General features: G+C 56.5%; 1 protein-coding gene across 1 annotated transcript in view; it reads right to left on the bottom strand.

Moving 5' to 3' along the window:
* Nucleotides 1-3,100: 3,100 nt before the first annotated feature.
* Nucleotides 3,101-21,709, bottom strand: part of COL2A1 (collagen type II alpha 1 chain) — a 54,826-nt gene continuing 36,217 nt past the window's right edge. The window contains 26 exon segments of the mRNA XM_038752223.1: nucleotides 3,101-3,618; nucleotides 3,714-3,956; nucleotides 7,852-8,039; nucleotides 8,188-8,476; nucleotides 8,719-8,826; nucleotides 9,513-9,566; nucleotides 9,967-10,074; nucleotides 10,395-10,448; nucleotides 11,222-11,287; nucleotides 11,289-11,330; nucleotides 11,479-11,532; nucleotides 12,009-12,068; nucleotides 12,070-12,117; nucleotides 12,373-12,468; nucleotides 12,470-12,481; nucleotides 12,901-13,062; nucleotides 13,827-13,880; nucleotides 14,106-14,159; nucleotides 14,773-14,880; nucleotides 15,330-15,383; nucleotides 16,255-16,308; nucleotides 16,569-16,622; nucleotides 18,345-18,398; nucleotides 20,157-20,264; nucleotides 20,470-20,568; nucleotides 20,956-21,000. Coding sequence (XP_038608151.1) covers nucleotides 3,472-3,618; nucleotides 3,714-3,956; nucleotides 7,852-8,039; nucleotides 8,188-8,476; nucleotides 8,719-8,826; nucleotides 9,513-9,566; nucleotides 9,967-10,074; nucleotides 10,395-10,448; nucleotides 11,222-11,287; nucleotides 11,289-11,330; nucleotides 11,479-11,532; nucleotides 12,009-12,068; nucleotides 12,070-12,117; nucleotides 12,373-12,468; nucleotides 12,470-12,481; nucleotides 12,901-13,062; nucleotides 13,827-13,880; nucleotides 14,106-14,159; nucleotides 14,773-14,880; nucleotides 15,330-15,383; nucleotides 16,255-16,308; nucleotides 16,569-16,622; nucleotides 18,345-18,398; nucleotides 20,157-20,264; nucleotides 20,470-20,568; nucleotides 20,956-21,000 — 2,415 coding nt within the window. The 3' untranslated portion in view covers nucleotides 3,101-3,471.

The following is a 21,709-nucleotide window of genomic DNA, read 5'->3' on the forward strand; positions in this document are numbered from 1 at the left end:
TAATAAATGCCTTTATTAATAATAATAATGATGGCATTTGTTAAGCGCTTACTATGTGCAAAGCACTGTTCTAAGCGCTGGGGGGATACAGGGTGATCAGGTTGTCCCACGTGGGGCTCATTATTGTGGGCAAAGCAGTCAATCAATCAATCGTATTTACTGAGCGCTTACTGTGTGCAGAGCACTGGACTAAGCGCTTGGGAAGTACAAGTTGGCAACATATAGAGACAGTCCCTACCCAACAGTGGGCTCACAGTCTAAAGCACTGTTCTAAACGCTGGGGAAGTTACAAGGTGATCAGGTTGTCCCACGGCGGGGAGGGGGGGGGGGAGGGGGCTCACAGTCTTCATCCCCATTTTCCAGATGAGGGAACTGAGGCCCAAAGAAGTGAAGTGACTTGCCCAAAGTCGCCCAGCTTACTTTTACTTGTACGTATTTATTCTACTTATTTTATTTTGTTAATATGTTTTGTTCTCTTTCTCCCCCTTTTAGACTGTGAGCCCACTGTTGGGTAGGGACTGTCTCTAGATGTTGCCAACTTGTACTTCCCAAGCGCTTAGTACAGTGTTCTGCACACAGTAAGGGCTCAATAAATACGATTGAATGAATGAATGACAAGTGGCGGAGGCGGGATTTGAACCCATGACCTCTGACTCCAAAGCCCGGGCTCTTTCCACTGAGCCACACTGCTTCTCTAATAAATAATGATGGTATTTGTTAAGCGCTTACTATGTGCAAAGCACTGTTTGCTTACCTAATACGCAAGCAGCATGGCCTACTGGACAGACCCCAGACCTGGGAATCAGAAGGACCTGGGTTCAAATCCCAACTCTGCCACTCGTCTGCGGGACGACTTTGGGCTAGTCACGTCACCTTTCTGTGGAAAGAGCCCAGGCTTGGGAGTCAGAGGTCATGGATTCCAATCCCGCCTCCGCCACTTGTCAGCTGGGAGACTTTGGGCAAGTCACTTCACTTCTCTGGGCCTCAGTTCCCTCATCTGTAAAATGGGGATGAAGACTGTGAGCCCCCGTGGGACAACCTGATCACCTTGTAAACTCCCCAGTGCTTAGAACAGTGCTTTGCACATAGTAAGTGCTTAATAAACGCCATTATTAACTCTGCCTCTCGTCTGCTGGGTGACTTTGGGCTAGTCACGTCACCTCTCTGTGGAAAGAGCCCGGGCTTGGGAGTCAGAAGTCATGGGTTCAAATCCCGCCTCTGCCACTTGTCAGCTGGGTGACTTTGGGCAAGCCACTTCACTTCGGTGGGCCTCAGTTCCCTCATCTGTCAAATGGGGATGAAGACTGGGAGCCCCACGTGGGACAACCTGATGTCCTTGTATCTCCCCCAGCGCTTAGAACAGTGCTTGGCACATAGTAAGGGCTTAACAAATACCAACATTATTGTTATTATTACCTCAGTTCCCTCATCTGTAAAATGGGGATGACTACCACGAGCCCCAAATGGGACACGGACTGTGTCCAAGCTGATCACCTTGTATCTCCCCCAGCGCTTAGAACAGTGCTTGGCACATAGTAAGCGCTTAACAAATACCAACATTATTGTTATTATTACCTCAGTTCCCTCATCCGTAAAATGGGGATGACTACCGCGAGCCCCAAGTGGGACACGGACTGTGTCCAAGCTGATCACCTTGTATCTCCCCCAGCGCTTAGAACAGTGCTTGGCACGTAGTAAGCACTTAAGAAATACCAACATTATTGTTATTATGACCTCAGTTCCCTCTTCTGTAAAATGGGGATGACTACCGTGAGCCCCAAATGGGACACGGACTGTGTCCAAGCTGATCACCTTGTATCTCCCCCAGCGCTTAGAACAGTGCTTGGCACGTAGTAAGCACTTAAGAAATACCAACATTATTGTTATTATGACCTCAGTTCCCTCTTCTGTAAAATGGGGATGACTACCGTGAGCCCCAAATGGGACACGGACTGTGTCCAAGCTGATCACCTTGTATCTCCCCCAGCGCTTAGAACAGTGCTTGGCACGTAGTAAGCACTTAAGAAATACCAACATTATTGTTATTATGACCTCAGTTCCCTCTTCTGTAAAATGGGGATGACTACCGTGAGCCCCAAATGGGACACGGACTGTGTCCAAGCTGATCACCTTGTATCTCCCCCAGCGCTTAGAACAGTGCTTGGCACGTAGTAAGCACTTAAGAAATACCAACATTATTGTTATTATGACCTCAGTTCCCTCTTCTGTAAAATGGGGATGATTACCGTGAGCCCCAAATGGGACACGGACTGTGTCCAAGCTGATCACCTTGTATCTCCCCCAGCGCTTAGAACAGTGCTTGGCACGTAGTAAGCACTTAAGAAATACCAACATTATTGTTATTATGACCTCAGTTCCCTCTTCTGTAAAATGGGGATGACTACCGTGAGCCCCAAATGGGACACGGACTGTGTCCAAGCTGATCACCTTGTATCTCCCCCAGCGCTTAGAACAGTGTTTGGCACATAGTAAGCGCTTAACAAATACCAACATTATTGTTATTATGACCTCAGTTCCCTCATCTGTAAAATGGGGATGACTACCGCGAGCCCCAAACGGGACTGTGAGCCCACTGTTGGGTAGGGACTGTCTCTGTGTGTTGCCAACTTGGACTTCCCAAGCGCTTAGTCCAGTGCTCTGCACACAGTAAGCGCTCAATAAGTACGATTGATTGATCGATTGACACGGACTGTGTCTAAGCTGGTCGCCTTGTAATAATAATAATAATAATAATTGGCATTTGTTAAGCGCTTACTATGTGCAAAGCACCGTTCTAAGCGCTGGGGAGGATACAGGGTGATCAGGTTGTCCCACGTGGGGCTCACAGTCTTAATCCCCATTTTCCAGATGTATCTACCCCAGCGCTTGTGCCTGACACGTAGTAAGCGCTTAACGAATACCGATAAATAAAAAAGACGGCAGAGGCAGGGGGTGAGGGCGAGAGTGGGAGCAGGAGAGAAGCGGGACGAGGACGGGAGTGAGGGCAGAGGGCGAGGCGTCCAGGGCCCGGCCGGAGCCACAAACCAGACCAGAGCTCAGACCTTTCCAACAAGGTTTTTTTTTTTATATCAATTGACGTTTTACAAAATACAGAGGTGTTTGACACAGAGTAGCACCATTGGGCCGCCCCGCCGGACACGCGGGGGACGGGGTCTCGCCGGGGCCGGGCGGCCACGGGGTGTGGGGGCTTCGAGCTCACGCCAGGTCTTCTCCCGCCTCGGCCTCGGCCCAACAGTCTTCCGGGAAGACAATAAATAAATGGGATTCCCCCGGGGTCGGTGGGTCCGCCGTCTCGGGGGCGAGGCGGCCCCGGCGGGTGGGCGAGGGGGGCCGGGGCGCGAGTCCTGGGGGCGGCGGGCGAGGTTGGGGGGAGAAGGGCGAGGTCAGAGAGGGCAGAGTCCTCGGGGCCGCGGGCCGGACGGTGACGGACGGGTTCGGGGCTGGGGGGCTCTACAAGAAGCAGACGGGGCCGATGTCCACGCCGAACTCCTGCTCGGGCCCCCCGATGTCCAGGGGCGCGATGTCCACGATGGGCAGGCGTGACGTCTTCTGGGTCCGGTACTCCACGACGGTCTTGCCCCACTTGCCGGTGTGTTTCTGGGGGAGGTGGAGGCGGCTCAGCCCGACGGGTCGGTCCCGGGGCCCCCCGCCCCCCGCTTCCCTGCCCCGTCCCGAGCCCACGGGTCCCTCACCGTGCAGCCGTCCTCGAGGGCGCTGTAGGTGAAGCGGCTGTTGCCCTCGGCGCGGAGCTCCACCTCGTTGGAGCCCTGGAGCAGCAGGGCCTTGCGCAGGCCGCCGGCCGCCTCGTCCAGGTAGGCCACGCTGTTCTTGCAGTGGTAAGTGATGTTCTGGGAGCCCTCGGTGGACAGCAGCCGCAGGAAGGTCATCTGGACGTTGGCCGTGTTGGCGGCCAGGGACTCGTCGCCGTAGGAGAACTGCCGGGGGTCGGGGGGAGAGCGGGGTCAGGCGAGCGGGGGGCTGCGGCCTGGAGGGGCTCGAGGGGCTGGCGGGACTAGGAGATCCGGGAGCCCCACTCCTACGGGCCCGGCCACTGGACTGTGAGCCCGCTGTTGGGTAGGGACTGTCTCTATATGTTGCCAATTCGTACTTCCCAAGCGCTTAGTCCAGTGCTCTGCACATAGTAAGTGCTCAATAAATACGATTGATGATGATGATGATGATGGATGGCTCCCCCCTGCCCAGCCCAGCTGCCCAAGGGGCAGGCGGGTTCGGTTCTCCTCTGGATAAGATGGAGAACGGTGCTTTGCACATGGTAAGCGCGACCTCACCTCCTCCAGGAGGCCTTCCCAGACTGAGCCCCTTCCTTCCTCTCCCCCTCGTCCCCCTCTCCATCCCCCCCGTCTTACCTCCTTTCCTTCCCCACAGCACCTGTATATATGTATATATGGTTGTACATATTTATTACTCTATTTATTTATTTATTTATTTATCTTACTTGTACATTTCTATCCTATTTATTTTATTTTGTTGGTATGTTTGGTTCTGTTCTCTGTCTCCCCCTTTTAGACTGTGAGCCCACTGTTGGGTAGGGACTGTCTCTATGTGTTGCCAGTTTGTACTTCCCAAGCGCTTAGTACAGTGCTCTGCACATAGTAAGCGCTCAATAAATACGACTGATTGATTGATTGATTGATTGACCTTTTAGACCTTTTAGACTGTGAGCCCACTGTTGGGTAGGGACTGTATATGTTGCCAATTTGTACTTCCCAAGCGCTTAGTACAGTGCTGTGCACATAGTAAGAGCTCAATAAATACGATTGATGATGATGATGATGATGATGAAGGACGGCTCCCCCCTGCCCGGCCCAGCTGCCCAAGGGGCAGGCGGATTCAGTTCTCCTCCGGACAAGATGGAGAACGGTGCTTTGCACATGGTAAGCGCGACCTTTTAGACCTTTTAGACTGTGAGCCCACTGTTGGGTAGGGACTGTCTCTATATGTTGCCAATTTGTACTTCCCAAGCGCTTAGTACAGTGCTCTGCACATAGTAAGCGCTCAATAAATCCGATTGATGATGATGATGATGGACGACTCCCCCCTGCCTGGCCCAGCTGCCCAAGGTGCAGGCAGGTTCGGTTCTCCTCTGGACAAGATGGAGAACGGTGCTTTGCACATAGTAAGCGCAACCTTTTAGACCTTTTAGACTGTGAGCCCACTGTTGGGTAGGGACTGTCTCTATATGTTGCCAATTTGTACTTCCCAAGCGCTTAGTACAGTGCTCTGCACATAGTAAGCGCTCAATAAATATGATTGATGATGATGATGATGGACGACTCCCCCCTGCCCAGCCCAGCTGCCCAAGGTGCAGGCGGGTTCGGTTCTCCTCTGGATAAGATGGAGAACAGTGCTTTGCACATAGTAAGCGCGACCTTTTAGACCTTTTAGACTGTGAGCCCACTGTTGGGTAGGGACTGTCTCTATATGTTGCCAATTTGTACTTCCCAAGCGCTTAGTACAGTGCTCTGCACATAGTAAGCGCTCAATAAATACGATTGATGATGATGATGATAATGATGGATGACTCCCCCCTGCCCGGCCCATCTGCCCACGGGGCAGGCAGGTTCGGTTCTCCTCTGGACAAGATGGAGAACAGTGCTTTGCACAGGGTAAGCGCGACCTTTTAGACCTTTTAGACTGTGAGCCCACTGTTGGGTAGGGACTGTCTCTAGATGTTGCCAATTTGTACTTCCCAAGCGCTTAGTACAGTGCTCTGCACATAGTAAGCGCTCAATAAATACGATTGATGGTGATGATGATGATGATGGACGACTCCCCCCTGCCCGGCCCATCTGTCCACGGGGCAGGCGGGTTCGGTTCTCCTCTGGATAAGATGGAGAACGGTGCTTTGCACATGGTAAGCGCGACCTTTTAGACCTTTTAGACTGTGAGCCCACTGTTGGGTAGGGACTGTCTCTAGATGTTGCCAACTTGTACTTCCCAAGCGCTTAGTCCAGTGCTCTGCACATAGTAAGCGCTCAATAAATACGATTGATGATGATGATGATGATGATGGACGACTCCCCCCTGCCCGGCCCAGCTGCCCAAGGTGCAGGCGGGTTCGGTTCTCCTCTGGACAAGATGGAGAACGGTGCTTTGCACATAGTAAGCGCGACCTTTTAGACCTTTTAGACTGTGAGCCCACTGTTGGGTAGGGCCTGTCTCTAGATGTTGCCGACTTGTACTTCCCAAGCGCTTAGTCCAGTGCTCTGCACACAGTAAGTGCTCAATAAATACGATTGATTGATTGATTGATTGATTAATAAACGCCATCATCATTATTATTACTATGGAGGACGTAGCCTTCGTCGGCCCTCAACTGTACACCGAAGGTGTCGAAGGCACCCCCTTCCCCATCCCACATCTGCTTCCTCTCTTCCTGAGCTTCACCCAGGCATATGCGGAATTTCCCTCCTTCCCTCTCCCGCCCGCCACAGTCGCCCTCCGCCCCCCGGCCTCGCCCCTCTACCCCGGGCCAACTGCCAGTCAGGAGCCAATCAATCAATCAGTCGTATTTATTGAGCGCTTACTGTGTGCAGAGCACTGGGCTAAGCGCTTGGGAAGTACAAGTCGGCAACATATAGAGACGGTCCCTACCCAACAGTGGGATCACAGTCTAAAAGCCAGTCCCACTGGGGGGGCCTGGGCAGGGGTGTTGGGAGGGTGGACGGGGGCATTTCTTCTCCTGCAGGGAATGGACGGGAAAGGGACTCTCACGGGGTCCACGCTGGGTCACGCTCCCGGCTAGATAGAGTCCTGGGGGATCCTGCGGCCGGGCTCTGGCAAGGAACGCCCTCCCTCCTCAAATCCGACAGTGCCCCTCCCCGCCTTCCAAGCCATATTGAAACCACGTAACAATAATGACGATGGCATTTATGAAGCGCTTACTACGTGCAAAGCACTGTTCTAAGCGCTGGGGTACATACAAGGTGTCCCACGCGGGGCTCGCAGACTTCATCCCCATTTTCCAGATGAGGGAACTGAGGCCCAGAGAAGTGAAGTGAGTTGCCCAAAGTTACACAGTGAGCCCGCTGTTGGGTAGGGACCGTCTCTATATGTTGCCAACTTGTACTTCCCAAGCGCTTAGTACAGTGCTCTGCACACAGTAAGCGCTCAATCGATACGATTGAATGAATGAAGTGGTGAAACCGGGATTTACTACTACTACTAATAATGGCATTTATTAAATGCTTACTATGGGCAAAGCACTGTTCTAAGCACTTGGGAGGTTACAAGGTGATCAGGTCGTCCCACAGTCTTAATCCCCATTTTACAGATGAGGGAACTGAGGCCCAGAGAAGTGAAGTGACTTGCCCAAAGTCACCCAGCCGACAAGTGGCGGAGCCGGGATTTGAACCCGTGACCTTTGACTCCAGAGCCCAGGCTCTTTTCCATTGAGCCACTCTGATTTGAACCCACGACCTCTGACTCCAAAGCCACTGAGCCACGCCGCTTCTCTAAGCATCACCTCCTTGACTAAGCCTTCCTTTCCTCTTCTCCCACTCCCTTTTCATTCATCCCCCCCCCCTCCCAGCCCCACAGCGCTTACGCCCATATCCGCCGTTTATTTATTTCTATTCATGTCTGCCTCCCCCTCTAGACTGTCAGCTCGCGGAGGGCAGGGAAGGTGTCTGCTTATTGTTGTAGCGTGCTCTCCCAAATGCTCAGTCCGGTTCTCTGCGCACAGTAAGCACTCAATAAATACGATCGAATGAGGGACATCAGGGAACCCGAGCCCTGGGGTTGGGAGATGGGGGAGCCGGGGCCCTGGGGTGGATTTTCGGGGAACGGGGGCCCGGGGCCGACACTCACGTGGAAGCCGCCATTGATGGTCTCGCCGAACCAGACGTGCTTCTTGTCCTTGCCCTTGCTGCTCCACCAGTTCTTGCGGGGGACGCTGGCTGGGTTGGGGTACACACAGGTCTCGCCCGTCTCCATGTTACAGAAAACCTTCATGGCGTCCAGCGTGCAGCCTTGGTTGGGGTCGATCCAGTAGTCTCCTGCGGGGTCGGGGGGAGAGAAATGTCGAGGCCTCGGGTCGGGGCAGGGCCACCGGGGCGTCTGGAGCCGTGCCCCCGGCCTCCCCGCGGCCACGTGGCCGGCCCCGGCCCGCCACGCGTTCCCGTGGCCCGCGCCCGCCGGGCTCACCGCTCTTCCAGTCGGGGTGGCAGAGCTGCAGGTCGCGGCAGGTGCGGGCGGGGTTCTTGCGGGAGCCCTCGGGGCTGCGGAGGCTTTCGATCTGGTTGTTGAGGGACTTGAGGGTGGCGTCCACCTCGGCGTCGTGCGGCCGTGAGCCGCCGGCCGCCTCGTCGGCCCGCATGTACTGCATGGGGTCGGGGCCCTTCTCGCGCTGACCCAGCCCGGCGAAGGCCGACATGTCGATGCCGGGTCCCGGAGGGCCGGGAGGGCCGGGCGGGCCGGGGTTGCCGGGGGGACCCTGAGGAGGAAGCGGGGCGGGGGGAGCGGTCAGCGGCCGGAGTCCCCGGGAGGCTGGGATTTGCCAGGCGGACACCTTCCAGGACTGGAGATCTCCCCCAAGCAGGACCGGGTTAGGGGCAGCGGGAAGGGGCCGGAAGGAGGACGGGCACAGGGAGGAGGGCGAGTCGGGAGCGGGGAAGGGATGGGGGGCAGGAGGACGAAGGGAAGCCCAGTAGATGGGGGGCAGGGGGGCGAGCTCACCACAGGGCCGGTTTCTCCGGAGCGGCCACGGGGGCCGGGGGGACCGATGGGGCCTGGGATGCCGTTGGAGCCATCTTTGCCAGAGGGGCCCACGTGGCCGGGAGGACCCTGCGGCAGGCGAGAAACGAGGCCGTGAGACGCCAAGAGCCACGACGTCCAGCGCGGGGAGCAGGGGTACCAGGCCACATCCGGGCTGCAGCCCGGCCCCTCCGCTCACCAGTCATGGGAGAGGCACCCAAACGGACCCCCAGGGGCAGGGGCCGCGCCTGCCCATTCCGGGATCTGGGGTCCAAGGCACCACTGGTCAAGCTCTGCCCCACCCGGGGGGGCCCAGCACTGAATCAGGAGGCCGTCGCTCTCCCGTCTCGCTGAGCGATCCTGGGAAATTGCCGCCCATCTCTGGACCTCAGCTTTCCCTCTAATGGGACAGGCGCCCGAGCCCACCGGGATCAGAGGAAGATTGAGATGGGAAGCAAGAAGAGGATGTTGTTGAGGTAATAAGATTAACACAGTGAGCCCTATGTGGGACAGGGACTGTGTCCAACCCAATTACCTTGTATCCTCCCCAGCACTTTGTACAGTGCCTGGCACATGGTAAACGCTTAACAGCTACCACAGTTATTATTTTTATTATTAGTAACAGGAAACCATAGTGGTGTAAATATCCCTAATTGCCTTCCCCGATCGAGTCCTCCGAGGATCGTCCAGGGCCAGGGCCCCGGAATGTCTCCAGGTTGCCCAGATCAACCACCCGCTGCCCACCCCCGGCCCATTTCCCGCCCAACCGCACTCACCCTGGGACCAGAAGGACCAGCAGGACCGGAGATTCCCTGGTCTCCAGAAGGACCCTGTTGGGGAGGTCAAAGGTCCAGCGCTTAGAACAGTGCTCTGTACATAGTAAGTGCTTAATAAATGCCATTATATATATATATATATATATATATATATATATATATATATATGTATATATATATATATATATATATATATATATAATATAAAGGTCAGCCCCCAGCAGCTCCCCACAGCAGGGCTCTCATCCTGGGGCCGCCAGACCCGGGCTGGAGGTGATGGGGCAGAAGTAGGGGAGGTCGGGGGGTGGGGGGTATCTTGTACTGGATCTCGGGAGCCCGGTGGCGATCAGTCCAGCCCCACCCTCGGCCCCCTCCCAGCAGCCCAGCCACAACCCGGGCCACCATGGGTCCCGCCGCTCCCCCAGGGAAGCAGTCCCAGGGCACCGTCACTTACCGGGGGTCCGGGAAGACCCTGAAGTCCGGTGAAGCCTCGGTGGCCCTTCAGACCTCTCTCGCCAGCCTCGCCAGCCTCACCTTTGTCTCCGCGGGGACCTTGGGGACCCTGAGGAGAGAGAGGGAGCACGTGAACGGGTGGGTGAGCATGTGCGTGAGCCTGCGTGGGCGAGTGTGAGCATGTGTGTTCTCAGGGAAGTGAGCGTGCTGGTGAACAGGAGCGTGAACATGTGTGAGTTGGGACAGGGTGAATCCGTGGTCTGGGTTGGAGGGGAGAAGGGAGACGGAAGAAGAAAGGGGGACAGAGGGTGCCGGGGGTCCGGGATGGGGGGTGACCAAAGGGTCGGGGAAGGATCGAAGCCTTCGACACCCTAAATCCTGGGAAAGGGAACGGGAGGCGAGGGGTTGCTGGGGGTGGCCGGGACTCACCGCAACTCCCCGGGCTCCGGCCGGTCCGGATGGGCCCATGGGGCCTTGAGCTCCCTGGAAAGATACAGAGGGTCAGAGAAACACGCATATGGTCAGAGATACGAAGAAGGCAGCCAGAGAGACACCCACAAGGTAGCCAGAGAGACAACCACAAGGCAGTCAGAGAGACACCCACAGTGCAGTCAGGGAGAAACCCACAGGAGGTCAAGGGGACACACGCAGGCGGTCAGGGAGACACCCAAAGGTGGTCAGAGACACCCACAGGCAGGCAGAGAGATACCCACGGGCAGAGAGACACCCAAAGGTAGTCAGAGAGACACCCAAAGGCGGTCAAAAAGAAACCCACAGGCAGAGAGACACCAACAGGCACAGAGACACCAACTGGAAGAGACACACAGAGACACAAACGACTGAGAGAAACCCACAAGGCAGTGACACACAGAGAGGGAGAACGCCGAACTGTGCTGCGATTCTAGCCCAGTCCCCGAGCGTCCTGATCCCTGGGGTCATGGCCCTGGACCTCCCACCTTCCACCTTCCGCCCCTGGACCCCACAGAGTGCGGGGAGGGGAGATGACAATTATCGTATTTGTTAAGCGCTTACTATGTGCCAACCACTGCTCTAAGCACTGAGGTAGATACAGGTTGTCCCACATGGGGCTCACACTTTTAATCCCCATGTTACAGAGGGGTAACTGAGGCACAAAGAAGCGAAGTGACTTGCTCAAGGTCACACAGCAGACAAGTGGCAGAGCCGGGATTAGAACCCCGGTCCTCTGACTCCCAAGCCCGGGCTCTTTCCGCTAAGCCTCGCTGGGAGATACTCACAGTCTCTCCGCGGTCGCCCTGCTTGCCAGTTGGGCCGACGGGGCCAGGAGAGCCGGGGGATCCGGGGGGCCCCGGGAGCACCGAGGGGTCCGGTCTCTCCCCGATCGCCCTGCGGGTGGAGAGACAGAAACGTCCGCTCAGTCCCTGCTGAGCCCCAGACTTCCCTTCCAGGAAGCCCCCTCCGCTCAGGCCTAGCCAGCGGCTGACGTCTCAAGTCTGAGGCCGGGGTGGACTTAGGGCAAGACTCCGAAACTCACCTTGGCTCCAGCAGCGCCGTCGCGGCCGGGGGGGCCGTCAGAGCCGGGGTTGCCCTGCACAGAGACGAGGGGTTGGTAAGCCGAGCACCCCACTCTCCCTGCAATGACCCGCTCCATCTCCCCACAGCCCGTCCTGGGCCCGTCCCCTAGGCATCTGCTGTCCTTCGAGGCACCTCAGCACAACCGCCCCCAGCCCCAACCCGCTGAACCCCACCACCTCCACCAGCCTCCTCTGTGACCGGACCCCTCGATTGGCACCTTCAAACTGTGAGCCCGTTTTGGCCTCGACTTCCCTGGGCTTAGCAAGAGCAAGCATCACCACCCCCATGTTACTAATGAGGGAACTGAGGCCCAGAGAGGTCAGGTGACTTCCCCGAGGTAACTCAGCATACCAGGAGAGGGGTTAGGATTAGAACACAGGACTCCTGCCCCCCCAAGACCTGTGCCCTCTCCCTAGTGGCTCTCTCTGGCCCACCCTCCTCCCCATCCCACCCCTACCCTCCACTGTCCAGAGGACTCTATTCCTTTACCTCACGTCCAGGTTCGCCAGAAGGTCCAGTCAGGCCAGGGGGGCCCACGGGGCCGGGGGGGTCCACGGTCTCCGGCCCCTCCAGTAGCTCCCTGCTTTCCAGGCTCACCCTGCATGGCACGCAGAGACACAGAGCAGGCGGTGAGGCCCACCGCTGCCCCAGCCGGACCCTGCCCCGGACCCTGGGTCCCCTGGGGGCTCCGGTCTCCCTCCGGCCCTCCCTCCCTCTGTCCCCCCATCCTTCGCCTGAGAAGGCGACTGTGGGAAGCGGCATGGGCTCAGAGGGGGGATCCCTTTGGCCTCCTGACAGGTCAGCCTGGGCCCGGCCCCACGGCCGGCGGTTACGGGATGGGGCACTCACTCACCGAAGGGCCTGGCAGGCCGGGGAAGCCTCTCTCGCCCCGCTGACCGGGCAGTCCCACGATGCCTCTCTGACCAGCCAAGCCCTGAGGGCCGGGGGGGGCCGTCGGGACCCTGGAGGAGGTGGAGAAGAGAGGTGAGGGGGCCGCCGGTCCAGACGGGGGCTCAGGCAGCCAGTGACTGAGCCCGCCAACACAATGCCCTCCCCTCAATCCTGCCCTGGGGTGGGGGGGTGCGCTCTTCTCATGACATTTTTTTTCTTCTGGCATTTGGTAAGCGCTTCCTATGTGCCAGGCACTAGACTAAGTGCTAGGGTAGGTACAAGCTAATCAGGTTGGACACAGTCCCTGTCCCACATGGGGCTCACAGTCTTCATCCCCATTTTACAGATGAGGTAGCCGAGGCTCAGAGAAGTGTAGTGATTTGTCCAAGGTCACACAACAGACAAGTGGCGGAGCTGGGACTAGAACCCAGATCCTTTTGACTTCTAGGCCTCTAGGTCACACTGCGTCTCGATCCATTATGCCACTCACTGAGGGACCGTCGTCTCCGGGCTCGCCCTTCTCTCCGGGGGCACCAGCCGGGCCTTGAAGTCCAGGGTCTCCAGCGCGGCCTGGGGGGCCACCGTCTCCTCTTGCGCCTTTGGGGCCATCTTTGCCGGAAGCTCCAGGGGGGCCAGGGGGACCGGGGTTACCCTGCAAGGACACCGAGACTGGTGAGGACCAGGGGACCAGTGGGAGCAGGTGGGGGCCAGTGGAGGTGTCCCATGAGGCTGGTGTGGGCCAGTTCCCAGAGAAAACTTGAGAGACCCTGCTTCCCTCACCCCCACTCCAGGCCCCGCTGATCCAGGACCGCCTGCTTCCGGACCTAGAAGTTTGGCCCCCACATCCTGGCCCAGCGGGAGGGTCAGAGAGCCCAAAGAAATCTCCCCCACCCTCTAGATCCCTTACCTACTGGCTGATCCAGCCAGGCCAGGGGCTCTTGAGCCATCCCCCAACCCTGGCCCCATGCTCCTGAGAATGAGTGGGAGACAGAGAGGGAGAGAGGGATGGAAGAATTGGAAGGGGAGAGGGGAAGAGGGAGAGATAGGAATAGGGAGAGGGACAGGAGTAGGGAGAGAGGGAGAAGGGAAGACAGAGAGGGAAGAGAGGGAGAGGAGAAAAGGGAAGAGAGGGAGAGGGGAGAGGGAAAGGGAAGAGGGAGAGAAGGACAGGAGTTAGGAGAGGTGGAGGGAGAAAAGGAAAGGGGAAGATGGAGAGAAGGACAGGAGTCAGGAGAGGTGGAGGGAGAGAGGGAGAAGGGAAGACAGAGAGGGAAGAGAGGGAGAAGAGAAAAGGGAAGAGGGAGAGGGAGAGAAGGACAGAAGTAGGGAGAGGTGGAGGGAGAGAGGGAGAAGGGAAGATGGAGAGGGAAGAGAAGGAGAGGAGAAAAGGGAAGAGAGGGTGAGGGCACCACTTACATTGGAGCCTGGGGGTCCGACGCGGCCGGCAGCTCCGGGGAATCCAGTGGCGCCCTGTTGTGGGGAGAAGTCAGCGCAGTGTTCTTGGCCCTTGGTCCCAGCCAGTGCCCTCCCTCCCATCAACAACCCTTTGCCTTCCCCCGACCAAGCCTGTGTTCTGCCCTGGTAGAGGCCAGGTGAGGACCTGGGGACTCAGTAGGACCAGGCCTGGCCCGGCCTTTCTTCTCCCCACCCCCTGGTCCACACTCCAGTCTGCCGCCAGGCTGTGCCACCACTCACCGGGGGGCCCTGGGCACCGCGGGCTCCTTTGGGACCATTCACACCAGTGGGACCCTGAGAAGGCAAAGAATGGACGTGTCAGATGCAGGGCCGGGGGGACCACAGACCCCCAGCCCCTCACCCGGCCTAGGCACAGCGGGGTCTTTCCTCCTCGAGGCCTGTGTCTTCAGCCCCTCCCATCTGCCCTGAAGTCTACCTTCAGCCCCTCCAGCTGCACGTTCAGGCCACTTTTCTGCAGCCTCCCTGCAGCTCTGCCCACACCTCCCCGCGTTTCTCCACAACTCCAACCCCTCTCTCCCTCGCTGACCACAAGGTCGCCCACCGTGGCTCACCCAGAAAGCGGCCACTGCCTCCTGGCCCCCCACCGCTTTGATTCGACTTGTCTTCTCAAACAGCCCCGCCTCCCACCCCTACCAAAACTGCCCCCGGAGACCACCTGAACCCACCATGCATCTAACCCCCGACCTCTAACTCTCCTCCTCTTCCGTGCTCCTGTCCGTCTCCCTCCACCACTGTCTCTCACCCCTGAAATGGCAGCAGGGGACTCTGGACTCCAGAGGGGGTAAACTGAGATTCCACAGCCCCCCGAACACCTTTTTTGCAGCCCCCTCCCCTGCTCCTGTGGTTGGGGGATGGAAGAGAACAGCTTCAGAGGCGGGGCACTCACCTGAGGGCCAGGGGCTCCAGAGGGGCCCTGAGGACCAGGGGCACCGGCATCTCCCTTCTGCCCAGACTGTCCCTGCTCACCCTTGGCACCAGGTTGGCCGTCGGCACCCTGTGGCAGGAAGCGGAAAGGGGAGGCAGGGCAGTGAGAAGTGGGTTGGTCCCATGGGTGGAGAGCCGGGACCCACGGTGTAGGGGTGGGAAAGGCTGGAGAGATCAGGAATCGGGGATCAGGTAGGGATGAATGTGGTCCCAGGCCTGGTTAGGGCCCCACGGGCACCTGTCCTCCCTTCTGCCCAGACTGAGTGCAGAATCTGGTCTGTGGGAGTGAGCCGGGGATGGGGGCGGAGGGCAGAGGGGAAGGGAGAGGTGGGAAAGTGCTTGTCGGGGTGACGCCAAGGGACGCCGATGGGGTGTCATCAGGGGGAGCCGTTGGAGGGAGGTGGAGGAAGGGAGATCCTCGAGGAAAGGCCGGGGGTGGAAATGAGAGTCCCTGGGATGTGCAGTTGGGGGCCGGAAGGAGGGAAGGAAAGATGAGCAGGGGGATGCGGCCGTACTCACAGGGGGACCGGCGAACCCAGCGGGGCCTGGAGGACCAGTCTCACCACGCTCACCCTGCGGAGGAAGGGGGTCTGAGTCAGAAGGGGCAGTCAGTCCCAGACCCCAACCCCACTCTGCCAGGCCTCGGTTTGGGGGCGGCGGGGATCCATAGGGTCGGTGGGAGCCAAGCCCCACAAACACTGCCTTAGTCCTTATGCCTTAGTTTGCCTTATTAGAGAAGCAGCGTGGCTCAGTGGGAAGAGCCCGGGCTTTGGAGTCAGAGATCATGGGTTCAAATCCCGGCTCCACCACTTGTCAGCTGTGTGACTTTGGACAAGTCGCTTAACTTCTCTGGGCCTCAGTTCCCTCATCTGTAAATTGGGGATTAAGATTGCGAACCCCACATGGGACAACCCGATCACCTTGTAACCTCCCCAGCGCTTAGAACAGTGCTTTGCAGATAGCAAACGCTTAATAAATGCCATCATTATTATTAGTAGTATTTGGATGGTTGACTTCACTTCTCTGGGCCTCAGTTCCCTCATCTGTAAATTGGGGATTAAGATTGGGAGCCCCACATGGGACAACCTGATCACCTTGTCACTTCCCCAGCGCTTAGAACAGTGCTTTGCACATAGTAAGCGCTTAATAAAAGCCATCATTATTATTAGTAGCATTCATTCATTCAATTGTATTTGCTGAGCGCTTACTGTGTGCAGAACACTATACTAAGCGCTTGGGAAGTACAAATTGGCAACATATAGAGATGGTCCCTACCCAACAATGGGTAGTTGGGGGGGAACCTGGGGGGCACAGACAAACACACACACACACACACGCACACACACACGAACTGGGGATCCCAGCCAGGCCCGCCCACCCTAGGATGCCCAGAGGGAGCAGGGGGACCAGGCCCTGAACAGGTGAAGCCACTGAAGCCACTCACCGGAGCTCCACGAGCGCCAGCCGTGCCGGAGGGACCGGGGGCCCCGGACTCACCCTGGAGAGGAAGAAAGCAAAGGGGGAGGAGGAGGAGGGGTCTGGGAGCCGTCGGGCCCGGGCGAGCCCCTGCCCCTCTCCCTCCGCAACAGCCCAACCCGGGGACCCCCTGCCCCCAACTCAGATGGGGAGGGTGGAGCTCCAGGGAAGAGAGGAGGTCTGGGATGGGGCGAGGGGGCTACAAAGGAAGGGGGATGAGAGGTAGCCTCCCCTTCCCTGGGGTTGCCCAAGGGGCTGGGGTCCTTTGGCCCAAAAGCTTACCTTCTCGCCATTGGGTCCAGCGGGGCCGGGAGGGCCGATGGGGCCTGTCAGACCCTGCATGGGGAGGAGACAGGGAAGCAGAGTGAGGCTGGGCCGAGGAGCTCGGGCCTGCCTCCTTTATTGTGCTCACCTGAGCATTTAGTATATTAATTATATATTCTATTATATAATTTTATATTATATTAATTATATGGTATTTGTTAAGCGCTTACTATGTGCCAGGCAACGTACTAAGTGTTGGAGTGGATACAAGCTATTCTATTAATAGAATATTAATCCCCCCCATCTTACCTCCTTCCCTTCCCCACAGCACCTGTATATATGTATATATGTTTGTACATATTTATTACTCTATTTATTTATTTATTTTACTTGTACATATCTATTCTATTTATTTTATTTTGTTAGCATGTTTGGTTTTGTTCTCTGTCTCCCCCTTTTAGACTGTGAGCCCACTGTTGGGTAGGGACTGTCTCTATATGTTGCCAACTTTTACTTCCCAAGCGCTTAGAACAGTGCTCTGCACACAGTAAGCGCTCAATAAATATGATTAATTGATTGATTGATTGATAATAGAATGATTAATTCTATTTGTTCTGACGACTTGACACCTGTCTTCATGTTTTGTTGTCTGTCTCCCCCTTCTAGACTGGGAGCCTGTTGTTGGTTAGGGACTGTCTCTATATGTTGCCAACTTGTACTTCCCAAGCGCTTAGTACAGTGCTCTGCACACAGTAAGCGCTCAATAAATACGATTGATTGGTTGATTGATTGATAATAGAATGACTAATTCTATTTGTTCTGACGACTTGACACCTGTCTCCATGTTTTGTTGTCTGCCTCCCCCTTCTAGACTGGGAGCCTGTTGTTGGTTAGGGACCGTCTCTATATGTTGCCAACTTGTACTTCCCAAGTGCTTAATACAGTGCTCTGCACATAGTAAACGCTCAATAAATACAAATGAATGAATGAATGAATGAATACAAACAAATTGAGCTAGACACAGTCCCCGTCCCATGTGGGGCTCACAGTATCAACCCCCAATTTCTCAATGAGGGAACTGAGGCCCAGAGAAGTGACTTGCTCAAGGTCACACGGCCGGTGAGTGGTGGAGCCGAGACCAGAACCCAGGTCCTCGGACTCCCGGGCCCGTGCTCTATCCACTAGGCCCCGCTGCTTCTCACGAGTATAGTGCTGTGCACACAGTAGACGCCACTGACTGATTGGCGTGTAGGGGGACAGACTGCGCCCTGTGACCCCGATCGGAGCCCACCCCCAACCCCCGTTATGGGCAGGGTACGCTCCCAAGCGCTTAGTACAAGAGTCCCAAGGGCCCCTTCCTTCCTTTCCCCCTCGTCCCCCTCTCCATCCCCCCATCTTACCTCCTTCCCTTCCCCACAGCACCTGTATATATGTATATATGTTTGTACATATTTTTTACTCTATTTTATTTGTACATATCTATTCTATTTATTTTATTTTGTTAGTATGTTTGGTTTTGTTCTCTGTCTCCCCCTTTTAGACTGTGAGCCCACTGTCGGGTAGGGACTGTCTCTATTTGTTGCCAATTTGTACTTCCCAAGCGCTTAGTACAGTGCTCTGCACATAGTAAGCGCTCAATAAATACGATTGATGAAGTACAGTGCTCTGCACGTAGTACGCACTCTCTAAATAGCATCGATTGATGGATAGGGAGAGGACGTGCCCCGGTGGTCGGGCTCCGGGGCCGGTCCTGGGGTCCGGCTGACTGACCCCCGGCCGGTCCACTTTACTCACCCTTCCGCCGTCCTTGCCGGGGGCTCCTTCCGGGCCTTTCTCGCCGACGTCGCCCTAGTTGGGGGAAAGAGCGGGAGCCTCAGCCGCGGCCCCGTTGCCATGGAGATGCGGGGATGCAGGGATGCAGGGTATCCGGGGCAACGCGGCCCCGGCGGGTTGCTAGGGGCGTGGCCTGGGCTGTGACGCTAGAAGGGGGCGCGATCTGATTGGCGAAGATGTGAGGTGGGCGTGGCCTGGCCGGGGGACGCAGTGATTGACAGGGGGCGTGGCCTCCTGGCCAGGTGGGCGTGGCCCGGTCTGACAGGGGAGCGCAGGTAGAGGGCTTGGCCACGTCTGGTGCATCATCATCATCATAATAATGATAACGATAATAATGGCATTTGTTAAGCGCTTACTCTGTGCAAAGCACTGTTCTAAGCGCTGGGGGGATACAAGGTGATCAAGTTGTCCCACGGGGGGCTCACAGTCTTCATCCCATATTAAGCTCTGGGGTATATATGAGATAATCAGGTTCCACACAGGACTCACAGTCTAAGTGCATCATCATCATCATCATCATAATGTGCCAATAATAATAATGATAATAATGGCATTTGTTAAGTGCTTACTCTATGCAAAGCACTGTTCTAAGCGCTGGGGGGATACAAGGTGATCAAGTTGTCCCACGTGGGGCTCACAGTCTTAATCCCATATTAAGCTCTGGGGTAAATATGAGATAATCAGGTTCCACATAGGACTCACAGTCTAAGTGCATCATCATCATCATAATAATAATGTGCCAATAATAATAATGATAATAATGGCATTTGTTAAGCGCTTACTATGTGCCAAGCACTGTTCTAAGCGCTGGGGGAGATGCAAGGTGATCAAGTTGTCCCACGGGGGGCTCACAGTCTTCATCCCATATTAAGCCCTGGGGTAAATATGAGATAATCAGGTTCCACATAGGACTCACAGTCTAAGTGCATCATCATCATAAAAATAATAATGTGCCAATAATAATAATGATAATGATGGCATTTGTTAAGCGCTTACTCTGTGCAAAGCACTGTTCTAAGCGCTGGGGGGATACAAGGTGATCAAGTTGTCCCACGTGGGGCTCACAGTCTTCATCCCATATTAAGCTCTGGGGTAAATATGAGATAATCAGGTTCCACATAGGACTCACAGTCTAAGACGACGTATATTTTGTCGTGTGGGGAGGGTGGGAGGGGGAACGGGAGCCTGGGGAGTTGGGAAGGTCGGTTCTGAACTGATCAGACCTGAACTGAACTGATGAGAAGCAGTGTGGCTCAGTGGAAAGAGCCCAGGCTTTGGAGTCGGAGGCCAGGGGTTCGAATAAGCACTGTTCTAAGCGCTGGAACGGCTACAAGGTCAACAGGTTGTCCCACGTGGGGCTCACAGTCTTCCCCATTTTCCAGATGAGGTTACTGAGGCCCAGAAAAGTTGAAGCGATTTGTCCAAAGTCACACAGCCGATAAGTGGCGGGGCCGGGATTAGAACCCACAACCTCTGACTCCCAAGCCACTAAGCCATGCTGCTTCTCCAGGCCGAGGTGAAAGAAGGGAGCGTGACCAACCATGGTGGGTGAGCGGGCAGGGGCCAGCAGCAACAGGGAAGGGGCATGGCCAAGGCTGCCCTGCTCCAACGGGTAAACGTGCTTGGCTGTTCCAGAGGCAGGATGAGGGCTCCCAGGGCAGCAAGGAGATGGGTGGGTGTGGCTGGGGGGTGGCAGATGGGGCAGCGGGCACCGGCACGGGGCCTTCTGATGGCCCGCTGCCTGGGCACCCCTGAGGCCCGGGGGATACTCACTCTGTCTCCCTTCGGGCCAGAAATGCCTGCCGCGCCCCTCTCGCCGGGCATCCCCTGCAGACCTGGGGGGCCCTGAGCTCCGTTGGGTCCAGCTGGGCCGGTGGCACCCTGTGCGGGGAGGGAGAGTTCACCATTGGCAGTGCCCACCACTGACACCCATCCCTTCTGCCCCTTCCCACTTCATCTCCCTTTCTCCTTCCTTTCCCTCCCCTCTTCTCGCCTCCCGCTCCCTCCCTCCTCTTTCCCAGATGGAGGAGAGGGTAGTGTTGTCTAGGCAGGATTAGGTTCTGGAAGGAGACGGGGGAGGTCTCACCTTGGGTCCATCGGTGCCTGGTGTTCCAGGGAGGCCACGGGCTCCCTGAAGCCCCTGAGCGCCGGGAGAGCCTCGTTCTCCAGGGAAACCTCGCTCGCCCTGGTGCCAGAATATAGGGAGAGGTCAGGGATCAAGTGTCGCTGCAGGGGGGATTGGTCAGGGCAGCTCAGAGGGAAGACTGAGATGGGGTTAGAGGGAGGGGCACTCAGGGGGCTTGAAGCCAAAAGTGCCAGCCGTTCCCCGTGAGCCAGAGAGGGGCCGTGGGAGGCAGGGTCAGAAGGGGTCAGAAGCGGATGGGTTGGGGCGGTCCACAGGGTTGTGTGGACAGGGGCCAGGGTGGAGATGGTGGACGGGGGACAGTGGAGCTGGATGGGCAGGGGTCAGAGTAGAGCTGGGTGGATGGGAAAAAGGTGGAGCTGGGTGGGAGGGGACAGGATGGGACTGGTCATCCCCCCGCCGCCCCTTCCCCTCCCAGCAGACACTCACCCTGGGGCCCACAAGGCCAGGAGCACCACCTTCGCCGGGAACACCCTGGAGAAAGACAGAGGAGGACGGTGACGAGCAGAAGAAGCCCGACCCCGAGCCCCTGAGGGGCGAACCTGAAAGCCGAGCCCACAGGCCCAGCCTGGAGCCGAGTCCAGGCCACCAACCGCTGACCACTCTGGGATGACAAGCTCTGGTCACATCCTGGCTAGACTAGGCTCTTAGCCTCCTCGCTGCTCTCCTAGCCTCCAGCCTCTCCCCACTCCAAACCACACTGCCTGCCGCTGCCCAGATCATCTCCCGTTGATCCCATCTCCTTCCTCTCCCCCTTGTCCCCCTCTCCATCCCCACCGTCTTACCTCCTTCCCGTCCCTACAGCACCTGTATATATGTATATATGTTTGTACATATTTATTACTCTATTTTACTTGTACATATCTATTCTATTTATTTTATTTTGTTAATATGTTTGGTTTTGTTCTCTGTCTCCCCCTTCTAGACTGTGAGCCCACTGTTGGGCAGGGACTGTCTCTATATGTTGCCAACTTGTACTTCCCAAGCACTTAGTACAGTGCTCTGCACACAGTAAGCGCTCAATAAATATGATTGATTAATTGATTGATTGATTGATTGATTGAGACTGTGAGCTCCTTGTGGGTGAGGACCATTTCTCCTAACTCAATTGTACTGTATCTCCCAAGCGCTTAGTACAGGGCTCTGGACACAGTGAGCACTCAATAAATACCACTGATCGATC

The sequence above is a fragment of the Tachyglossus aculeatus genome, chromosome 10, assembly GCF_015852505.1.
Source record: "Tachyglossus aculeatus isolate mTacAcu1 chromosome 10, mTacAcu1.pri, whole genome shotgun sequence".
Classification (NCBI taxonomy): Eukaryota; Metazoa; Chordata; class Mammalia; order Monotremata; family Tachyglossidae; genus Tachyglossus; species Tachyglossus aculeatus.